The sequence below is a fragment of the Onychomys torridus genome, chromosome 19, assembly GCF_903995425.1.
Source record: "Onychomys torridus chromosome 19, mOncTor1.1, whole genome shotgun sequence".
NCBI classification, from domain to species: Eukaryota; Metazoa; Chordata; class Mammalia; order Rodentia; family Cricetidae; genus Onychomys; species Onychomys torridus.
In genome coordinates, this window is record NC_050461.1 from 37005260 (window position 1) to 37016918 (window position 11659).

The window sequence follows — 11659 nt, forward strand, 5'->3', positions numbered from 1 at the left end:
CTCAGTGAATCAGTCAGTAGTCCCAGGTCTACAGAAGGGTTCAATTCCACCATTTGATGTGATGAATGTCAAATACTTCAACACTTAAAAAAACAAAAAACAAAGCAAAAACAAAACCACTAAGTGACAGAGAACTGGAGCAAGATTGAAGAGTTTTAAGCTCCGTGGGGAGAGAAAGTGGCATCTGTTCACCGGGTCACCCGGGGTGAGGGTGTAGAGTCTGACCAGGTGTAGTGGGTCTGGGAGAGGGGCACATGCTTTAGGCAGAGGGACAACAGATGAAGGTAACTTAACAGAAACCAGTTAGCTCGGTGAGGGCTCCTAATGAAGAGAGGTTTGAATGCAGTCTTTGATAGATTCTGCTTCAAGATAGATCACAAATGCGTGTGTGTGTGTGTGTGTGTGTGTGTGTGTGTGTGTGTGTGTGTCTCACCAGTAGACAGACTTGGGTCGGGGATGGGTGGGTGTGTTGGAAGTCAGAGCTGCAGATCTGGGCTGTGAATCACTCAGTGTCTTGATGCTACCTGAACCTTGAGTAATGGAGGCTGGTGATGCAGCAGGAAATGAAGACCCTTATTTAAGGTTGAGCAAAGCTGACCGAGGAACTGACTGGCGTAAGGGATGAGAGAAGAAACAGAAGGAAAGACTAACTTTAGGATCAGGTAAAGGTAGAGGGAGGCATTTCCCCATACTTTTGGGGACTAATACACAAAAACTCTACCATTCAAATTTTCTTTCTGTTTCTTCCCTCTCTTCAGATAGAAATGTCACTAGCAGGGCATCCAATTAAGCCGCTGGTATATGAGTGAAAGGAAGACAGGAGGAGGGTACTTCAAAAAGGAAGGGGATCCAAGGGAAAGGATGCCTTTTTTGTAAATTCTAATTTTAATAGACTGTAGCAAAGAGTGATGCCTGGGAAGAGTGTGTTTAGGCATTCTTGACTTAATTCTGTTTTGAAGTTTATGGTAGGCCATGCAGAATCTGTTATGATTCAGTAAAAACAAATGGGGTGGAGGTAGCCCTTAGGGGCAAGTGTCAAGCTGGTCTTGGTAGCCACTCAGAGGAAAGTGCAAGTAACATCTATAGCACTCTAGCTCCACCTGGTGTCCAGTTGGTGAAATGCGTCCTTGTACTGAAACAAGTCTTCTGCATGAAAAATCAAGAGTCATTTCCTGGGTAGTTACATATGTGATGTACAGTTCCTTTTGTATAACCAGTTTTACCACATCAATCTGTCATCTGTCCAAGTAATTGATTACCCAAGCTAGAGGACTGTGGTGGTGAGAAGTTGAATAAGGGAAACTAGATGAATAGACGTAGACTGTTGGCTCTTGTCCTGCTTAAAATTTTCAGTTGCCTGCTTCATTTCCTCTACATGAGCATTAACTATAGGACTATCTCTCTGAGAAATTAAGTAATGATAACAATGATGGTGGTGATAATTGTGGGCCGGGAGGAATTTTTTTTGAAGAAATCAGAGCCTCAATACTGATTGAATGCTTTTTATGTATAAAGGTCTGGCTAACAAAATTAATATGTAAGAATGTGAGACAGAACTTGAGATAAAGAGTTGGTCAAAAATGTCAGCACACATAAATGGAACCACTGTACCAGTAACGGATGTCCTGTAGTCACCTGAAGGTTTAAAAGTGTTGTGCACAAGAAATATTTCCTGGCTGGTGAACTTTTAGTATCTGTTTGGAGGTCTGCAAATCTCAGCCAACAACAGGGGTGTAATGTTATTATGACAATGTAGGGAACATTTACAGAGATGGCTCCAATTCTCAGAGTACCAGTCCAGCCGGATCAAGTCTACAGGACATCAGCCGGCTCCCGTTTACCTTGGGAAAAGATTAGCGAGAAATGAATGATGTAGCAGAATGAAGCAGCTCGCTATGGTCCATCTTTCCACAGAAAGAAAAACGATAGGAATGGACCAATGTTTCTTTCATGAGAATCGGAATACAAGATGTATTAATTAAACATCTTCATTTCGCTGATGGAGAAACCTAAGCCAGCTGTGATTAAATTACACAGCTGTTTAGTTGCAGAGTAAGACCCATGTTTTTAACTGTCTACTATTCATTTCACTACAACTATTAATAGAAGAGTCCTTCAAGTCTGTGGCAGGCCAGAGCCAGCAGAGTGGGTAGGCCCACCCCTACAACAGTCTGGCTACGTTCAGGAAGATAATTTAAGCATAAACAAACTAAATTCTACATCTCCTGTACCTTTATTTGTGTTTTGGGGGACCAGATTTCTTTGTGTATCCCAGGCTGTCTTGGAACTTGTTCTATAGACCAGGCTGGCCTCGAACTCACAAAGATTCACCTGCCTCTTCCTCCCAAGTGCTGGGATTAGAGATGTGCACCACCACCTCCCAGCCATTCCCTGTATCTTACAATGTTCATTTTCTTACACATTGCCATTCAAACTTCAGCCTGAAACTTATCATCAACACTGATGTATAATGGCTGCCAGCCACTGGGACAAGTCACAGAGGGGCGATTTTTAAATGAGAGAACTTAGCCATAAACATTTTTCATTGACTAGAATTGGCAAATCAAAGGTATTAGCTTAATTTGGGGAAGATGCCATCACCCAGTATTATGGAATTCAGTAAAGAGAAACCAAATTACAACGTATAACACTGGTATGCTTTGATCTGACTTGAACTTCAAATGAGGTCAAAATTCTAAGCCTGGTTTCCACTACACAATCTATGTCCTTTCAAAGCCACATTTACTTTCGAAGAATACTTAGACTGGGTCTGGAAACGTGTACAGCCATATCTTGAGGCTCCTCGGAGGCCTGATGTATCCAATGGGCAGACACTTCTGTAATAATGTTAGTGTGCTCTCTAACCGATGAGCATGTACACCAGTGATTCTCAACCTTCCTCATGCTGTGACCCTTTAATACCGTTCCTCATGGTGTAGTGAACCCCCACCACAGAATTCCTTCGTTGATACTTCATAACTGTACGTTTGCTACTGTTATGAGTTGTAATTAAATATCGGTGTTTTCTGACGGTCTCTGGTGACCCCTGTGAAAGGGTTGTTGGCCCCTAAAGGGGTTGCGACCCACAGGTTGAGAACCACTGATGTAGAGCTTCTCCTCACGAGCTGTTTTTAAATTTACCATTTTGCAGTCCTTGCTGTCTGAGAACAGACATTTCTTGGCTTATCTTAAGAGCACTCTGTTAGGAACTGTCTCCAAGTCCGGTGTCAAGCTCTGAGACAGGCTACTCTGCCCTTGAGTAATGCCCCTCTTTCTAAATATCACTTCCTTAACTTGCATCGGGAAAAATAATCTGAATTTTGCAGGGCTGTTGTATTAGATAAGTGTACGTGTGTGAGAAGCCTTCTTCAGTTTCTGATGTGCAGTAGACACTCAACCAAGTCAGCCAGGAGAAACTCAGTGTCAACAAAGAGACTGGTTAAAGATCGTCTTCTGTGATTTGGTCCATGCAGCCAAAACAGTGAGTTTCTCACCACCTTAAAAAAAAATCTGTGTCCCAGCTGGTCCATGGTGGCACACACTTTTAGTCCCACTCAGGGATGGCTCCACTCAGGTGGTAATAATTGTTCCAAGAACTACTGCTTGGCAGGCATCTTGGAACCTCGGGGATGTTTGTTTTTGGAACTTGAGAGGCTGTGAGGTCATGAAGCCCTATATCAGTTCACTGCATCACACGAAGAGGGAATCAAATGGTGGAAGGGACAGTTTGCTCATCTTCTTCCAAGAGCTTTGCAAAATCAATGCCGCAGGGCAGCGCGCACCAAAACCTGAGGATTTGGCTTCACAACTTAATACTTCACGTTTGCCAGGATGGGGACACTCGGTGTTATGGGGGAAGGGGGAGGTGACTAAATCCCAAACAATGAGTTTCAAGAAATAACAAAATTATGATGATGATGATCTTTGTGGCCAACCAACTTAAGGAAATCACAAGGCCAAATTTTATGTCCATCCACAAGGGAGACACAGTGAGAGACAACTTAAGTAGCCATGAATGATACTGCTATCACTCTCCTTCATGTGTTCATCTACAACTTGAAGTTAGCTATTATTATTGTTGCTGTTGTTGTTACTATTATTTTATGCTTGCTTGAGTTTCCCCTCAGCCTAAATTTTGTTTTCTCTCCTGCTTTCAGGAATGTGCTGGAAGGGTCCTTTCAGCCCTGTTAACTCTCCCTCTGTGTCTGCTGTCTCTCATGGGGGGCACCAGCTAACAGTACCCTAGGATACAGACTCCGCAGCCCCCTGTTGTAACCATGTAACCACTCTATAATAAAGAGGAAAAGGGGGAAGGACTGTTGGAATGGTCACCATGGGGATGCCCTGGGGAAAAATTCCAAGAAGCCTGCAAACCAGTGTTCACCCCTCATGCCATGTTGGGCAGCAGCCTCACTAGTGGCTAATTAGTTCAGCCTGAACCGACAGTCCACAAAGGAAGTAGTAGAACTCACCCACCTTTGATCTGCCCATGGTCCTCGAGCACTCCTGGGTTAGTCTCGCAGAATTCTCGGGAGGTACCGTCTGCGTCACCTGGGCTAACTTCTGGCATTTCATGGTTGCTTTTCCCATGTGTGCTTATCTTGGGGGTGAAAGTAACTGATAAAGGCCCCAATGCACTAAAAAGGCATTGTTTATTTATAGAAAGTATGGCAGGCAGGTGGCCTGGGATTATCTCCTTCCCAAGGTCCGTGCATTCCCTCCACACAGCAGCCCCCTCATTGCTTAGCTTATATCATGCCTGTAAATAGCTAAGCATGATAGAAATGTAAACCTATGTAAAGTTCATTATTTAACATTACTGATTAATTTAACTCCATCTTGTGAAGGGAAATTTCTTTTTTTCAGAAGTACAGGTGGGTCTCACTCACTATAAAGCAAACTAAATTATTGATTAACATCTCACTGCTTAAAAGAAAATGTCCTTATATTTCCTTTACCAATAAGTGTGGCCATCGGTCAAAATAATAATAAAAAGGAAGAAGTCATCTCTCTCTTTGCTGCATAAAAATAGGTCAAGTAATTTAAGCCAGTCCATTGCGATTAAAATTTAGACCCTGCCATTGTTCCCTGTTTTGGAGGGGAAAGACAAACAGAGCACATGCTCATAGGGTTTCACTGGCTAAGGCTTTTGATGTGCTGTTTAGCGTTCTCTTGCTGAGGTTCACCTCAGCCTGTCTGGGAGCTCAGATTTTGACGATAGTGGTATAATACTGAGCTGGCAAATACCATCTCTAAAGCAACAGGAAATAGTCCCTTTATGCAAGCAAAACAAAACAAAACAGAAAAAAAAAAAAATGTCAGTGGCTTAGAGCCTACATTCTTCAAGTTCTAAATTTATTTTTCTGGAGACAATGTTATCTGCCAGGTTTATGTTAAAGAAAATTTCTCCTGACTCAATTAGACAGGGGCATTTATTCTCATTAGAGGTCCTGTGGCCCTTTTCACTAGATTAGAGCCAGGGAGCCTAGGTCACATTCCAACATGGATAATTGCATTCTGCATTCCTGAATATTTCCCACCACTTCGCTAACCTCACCCCCATCAAGTGCAGGCTTCTCCACACTCATTTAGAAACCAGTAGTCCTGTTGTGGGGGACTACTGTTTTTACAGCCCCCACCTATCTGACAGGTGAAAACATTGCTCCAAACCTCCACCCCTCACTTTTCCAAAAGGAAAATCCCCTAGCCAGAGTATATTTCCAAATGGGAAGCCAATCTCAAATTATGCACCTTTAATCACAGGTTAAAGTCCTTGGCAGGTAAGATACTCTGATTTTTATAAAGAGTGCTTAATCTCCAATCCTTGTTCATTTAAAAAAAAAAATGATTGCACAAACATAGGGTATTTGCTCAAGGGAAAAAAGCGAGGTCTTCAGCATGGCAAAAAACAAACAATAAGAAACCTTCTTTAAAGCTTTCCTCTAACCTTCTGAGTAAATTCCACAAGGGGGCGGAAACACCTAATGGTCTGGAGCTGCAAAGTTTGTATTTGAAAGCCAGCCACCCATAATAGATTAGTGGATTAATATTTTGCTCTAAAGGATCTGGCCTTTAATGTTGACATCAATTTATAGCCATCCCAGGCGTTTACAGTAGTAAAAGTCACAGAGACCGTAAACTTCACAATAGCTGTCAGCCTCCTGGAACTAGTATTTCTAGCCTAGCACCCCATAAACAGTGGTGATTAGGTAACTGTTCTTCAAAGACCTATCCATGGCTCTAACGTCTTTATCAGCCGCAAAGATGTTGCCACCAGGATTTTATCAAGCACCTGCAGACCCACACGATTATATGCAATGCAGACATATTTTTCTGTTCTGTATCAATGGGGCTGTGCTTATCACTCATCTCGTCTTGAAAATCAAGCATGGAGTGTCTATTTGTGAGCAAAGCCTAAAGAACAGAAGCCCTCTTGTACCGCATTAGAACTCTTTGACAAACAGCCAAGGTACAGAGGTCAAATTTCCCCATATGCTCTAAGCAACTTCGTAGGAAGCAAGACCACAGAAGGTTTTTGCAAATGTCTGCCAGGAGCCGGGTGATCTAGGTCACTGTACAGGTTTCATTAATCGGGTTGTTTAAACAAGGGCTTATTTTTCTCTGCCTAAAGCGACCTGCAGATATCACGTAGGATCTGCTCAATTGTTGATCAAGAGAGTTTTAATGAAATAGAGATGGGTGGTGGGGGGGGAGGGGGTGCATTTGTGTTTGTACTGAGGACAAATTGTGCTTTTAGCCAGCTCCTCTGTTTGAGTCCTCTGTTCTGGCAGGGATGGGCCCACAATTCTAATAATAGCTCCTTGAGCTCTACATCTCTACATACATGTCCAGCGTTGAGCAGCAGGAGGAATGGAGTGATAGAGCAGGTGTTATGGCTTATTTCCTGGCAGAATAAATGATACAGGGTGATAGCGTGACAATTCTTTGCTTTCCTCTTTATAAACAAACAAAAAGCCCACATGTGAAAAAGAGCCACAATTGCTGTATTAATATGTATGTAAACATTTTTTTCCACTTGAGTCTGTGGGAGGTGGAGGGGGTAGGGTGGGAAGGGGTGGCAGGGTGGAGGGGGCGGCGGGGGCGGAGGGGGGATGGGGGGGGGGGGGGGGGGGAGGAAGGTCACCTTACTGTGAAAATGCCAAGCCTGGTTGAAGATGCAGTATTGTTGACATGTCTTAGGTGAAGAAAAACTTCAGTTTTAACTCTTGGAGAAACAGGATTGCTTGAAAATTGGGGTGAGGGAGCTTTGGATAACTTCCTAGAACATTATCTTGAATAGGGCGATGTCAACTCTAGAGATATAAAAACCCAGTGCCGGTATGCATCTTAATTTTACCTGTCCTGTTTGGAAACAGAACTCACAGAGAGGAGGCAGTCTGAGTCGTCCCGCCCCACCTCACCCCCACCCCCACTCAATCAGCCTGTGCGCCAGATTCCCAGCAGCACTGGGGGCAAAACCTGCCTGGTCTGACTGACTGGGAAGCATGGGGTTTAGGATGAGAGTCAGACCCGGGAAGGAACTGCTCTTTTGAAGCACGGTTTGTAGGGGTTCTGCGTTTCCTTACTCTCTCCATAGGTTAAGTATGAAAGTATGAATCTGTCTTTTTTTTTTTTCTTTTCTGTGGTTATGCTGCTCTCAAAAGCATTGAAAACACAACAGAAAAACAAAACCTAATTCCTTCCCCTTCCATCTAGGATGTTTTGACACTTGAACTTCTGCTTGATTATGTAAGGCGGCCCTTGACACCCACTAAATGTGGGGATGGCCTGCTTGTTAAAACCATTTTAGACTGAGGTGCTGGGCACCTAATGGTCGGGACAGCAGCAGCCCAGAACTCTGGGAAATGGGGCATGCTCGGGAGGGGACATGTTAGGAAGGTTGTAATTTGACCTTTGGAATCAACCTGAGTGAAATTTAAATAATATGGGAAGCCTCCAGGTAGGTTCCGCCCCCGCCCCCCCTTCCACTCAGAACTGTAACCCAGTCAGAAGCTGCTTGAGATTAGGTTGGAAACCGTGTCTATCCTCAGCACCTTTGCTCAGAAATAAAATTCATCACTAGAAATAAAGGCGGATTTATATTTAATGCCGCCCCCCATCAATCACTCAGTGTATTATTCTAGTCCACCTCCTTGTAAGTAGTTGAATCAGAAAGGCTTGATCCCCTCCCGCCCACCCGGTGAGAAAGATATGTTTAATATTGCAAGCCTTCCTAGCCACCGTTCACTAGAATTGGATGTAGTTAAGAGACAACAAAAAACGCACTTTGACAACTTCTCAGCCTTTGATTAAACCACACCAAGAGGCATGCTACAAATGTAACAATGCAGCATTGGCCAATTACCTTAAACCCTGCTCTCCCTTAAGCTCACCGTGACCTGTTTTAGTGTCCTGTAACTTATCCTTTAGAAAGCTTACTCTCAAATCAATAACAAGTCCAACTCAAGGGCACCCCCCTCCAATGACTGACTTCTAGAAAACAAGTTATTTCTTAACTTTTTATTGACATTGGCAAATTAAAATAGAATAAATTAACAAGTATTTTTTCAAAAAAATGTTTTGTACAAAAATACTGTCAAAATTTCCTAAAAAGCTTTCAACACAGTAGTATCTTTTCATGTACTGAATATAACTATTAGCACAGTGTCAAAAATGTTGAAGACAGAAACAAAATAAAAATCTGTGAAATGTTTGCCACTGACGACATTCCACAACCTATTATTGTCTGTACATATGGGGGAGGGGAGACAGCCAACTTTAAAGTGAACGGTATGACTTTTCCTGATCCGGAACAGGTTTGGCCCACATCAGTTTACTCTTCCAGTTTAGCATATTTGAAAACTTAAGTCTGTACTCAAATGCATAGTTAAAAAAAAAAAAAAGGAAGCGAGATGGCAGCTTGTGCAGTAGTAATATCTGCCCTTCGAAGTTCATGCAGCCAACGAATGCAATTTTTCCTTTTACTCATAAATCTGAATGCAGCGCAGTCATTTGAGACCATCTACAAAATCCACAAGATTAAGCAGTTTGCCAAGATTAATATCTAACAGTTGAGCACTGGAGAAAGTGAGGAAATAAGAATTAAAAACAAACAACAAAAAAAGACCAAGTTAGCTAGATATTTCAACTACGTAAGGGAGGTGTAAAAACAAGAACAGGAAAAAAGTGGCAGCAATCTTTTTTTTTTTTAAACCAATTTGTACAAGTTTATAGTTTACTTTTTTTTTTTTTTCCAGGTTCTCAAACCTTTCAGGATCTGAAAAGTGAGATACTGCGTCTAAGGGAATGTTTTTTTTTTTTGTTTTGTTTTTGTTTTTTTTAAATTCACACCGAAGAAGTTGGGGGGGGGGGGGGGTTGGGGAGGCTGATTTCTTTTCGCCCGCCGCCGAGGTTAACCGAGTCAACAGCTGACTCTGCTGGGCTGCTGTTTGCACACGAAGTCCGTCATAAAATCAAACTCGTTTTGGCCCAGCCAGAGTTCGGGCAGCTCCTTGATGCGGTCCAAACCCATTTCTATCACCAAGGACATAAGCACTTCCTCGTCGATGAAATCAGTGTCTATGACATTGGGCGGCAGCATTGCCCCGGGGACGTGAGCCACCGAGGCCGGCATGGTGTTGCCACCGCCGCTGCCGCCCGCGCCACTGCCGCCAGCGCCGCCCGAGGTGCCGCCCGAGCCGCCGGGGGTGCCGCTGCCGCCCGCGCCGCCAGGGGTGCTGCTGCCGCCGCTGTGCTTGGGGTTGCAATCTCGGAAGTGCTGGTTTGTCCCGTTCATCTGGTGGCCTGCAGCGGGGTGCAAATCCGGCATGTAGTGGTTGTGGGGGTAGGGGTGATGGTTGAAATACTGGTTGTTGAGCTTCTGCAGCTGCATGCTAGCCGGCAGGGAGCCTCCCTGGCTGGCCACCGGGGGGCCCATGAACTGGGAGTTGTTAAACCTGGCGGCGGGGGCCAGAGCGCTCGGGGGGTGACCCCCGTTCACAGTCCCCGGCCCCATGGCGTGCCTGATGCCGCTCGTGGCATTCATGTTGCCCGCGCCGTAGTGTATGTGCTCGCCCATGAGGGCGTTGAAGGCGTGCTGGGGCTGCTGCTGCTGGTGGTGATGCGGGCTCGGGAACTGCCCCATGCCCATGCGGTGGGCAGGGTGGTGGTGCAGCCCGTTGGTGCCGTCGGGGAAGCGCCCGTGGTTCATGGCCATCATATGGTCTGCCATTTCCAGTCCTGAAAGCGAAACGAGCAGACGCTTGAGACCCGCGCCACACGTGTCGCCCACCAGAGAGCACCCCACTTCTGTCGCCCCTGGACCCGCTCGCACCTCCAAGCAGCAGACCACCACCACCACCACCACCCGAGGAGGGAACCCACCGGCAGTCCGTGCACCCGAGCTCGCCACCTCGGCGGACCTGCCGTGCCGCCCGCCGGACCCGCACAGCCTGGCGCTGCGCGATCGGCCCCTTCCCCAGCGATCCGGGAGCGGAGGGGGAGGGGGGACGACCGGAGCCCACACCCCCCTAGGTTCTCCGAAGTGGCCTAATAAAGGAAGTGCCCCGGAGCCCCGCCACGAACTTCAGGCATTCAATCAGCCCTCCTCACCCTGTGGTTGCACATCCTGTTGTTATTCCCCAGCTCCGCCTCACGCTCGTCCCCCGGGCTAGCCCTGCCCTCGGAGGACGAGGCTGGCAGCAGCCCTGACCAGCTTCGCCCGCCGCGCTCACCTTCCGTCTTTGCGATTTCTGCTCGGAACACCGAAGGCGGGCTCGTCGGGTCCAGGACCGGCTCAGCAGCACATAGAGCGGCGGCCGAGGGGCTGTGAGGCGCTCGCTGGAGCGAGGTTGGCGCCGAGGTCTTGCAGCAGCCGCTGGGGCAGATTGCGAGCCGTTCCCTTTTCTTTTCCCTCCGCTGCCCTCACCGCTCCGCAGGACCGCCCGGCAGCTGCCAACAATGAGCTGTGTTTCTTAGGGCTTTGGCCACAGTTAATATAAAGATCTCAGGAAGGGCGGAGCGAGAGCCTCTCCAGCGGCGAGTGGGAAGATGCGGATTTCCGGAACTCGAGCGCCCTGGATCGGGTCCCCGAGCCGCGTCCGCGCGTCCGCGCGGCACGTGCGCAGAGGCTGCGCGCCCCGGCGCCGCCCTGAACTTCCCCGGACTGGGGATGTCTTTCTGGTCCCCAAATGCGAGGGTTGTGCCTGCCACCTCCGGGGCAAGGAGCTAATGCTCTCGGCCACCCAGGGCAAGGAAGCACCTACAGGAGAGGAGCAGGGAGCACTCTCCGCCTCCCTCTGGCCAGATCTCCCCACCCCACCCCCCAGCTCGCTCGCCCGGTTCACCTAGTGATCTGCCCTGCCCTCTACAGGAAAAGGGGGTTCGTTCAGCCTCCCCGCCCTGCAGAGTTTTCTTGGGTGCAAAAGCCTCCCCAAGCTGCGAAGAATGGCTGGGCTTTTCCGAGTTAGGGTTTTAAAGGACCGATCCTGCCCTGTCCTCTGAGCGCGCTTTCCGGAGCCGCGCCTTTGTGTTTTTCCACGGGCAGCATGTAAACCTAACCGAGATATTTTCTGCGTGTGGCTGCTTTTCCCTCGCCTCCACTCTTTTTCAAGGACAGGGGCTGGGGGCGGGGAGCGGCTGCGGCTGCAGGTGGACGGAG

At 47.0% G+C, this 11659-nt stretch overlaps 1 protein-coding gene across 1 annotated transcript; it reads right to left on the minus strand.

Annotated features, from left to right (window-relative positions):
* Nucleotides 1-8487: 8487 nt before the first annotated feature.
* Nucleotides 8488-11093, minus strand: Cited2 (Cbp/p300 interacting transactivator with Glu/Asp rich carboxy-terminal domain 2). Its single transcript, XM_036168916.1, has 2 exons — nt 10734-11093; nt 8488-10239 (listed from the first exon to the last, which is right to left on the minus strand). Exon 2 carries the CDS (start codon nt 10229-10231, stop codon nt 9422-9424), a length of 810 nt encoding a protein of 269 aa, XP_036024809.1. The 5' UTR covers nt 10232-10239; nt 10734-11093; the 3' UTR covers nt 8488-9421.
* Nucleotides 11094-11659: the final 566 nt, after the last annotated feature.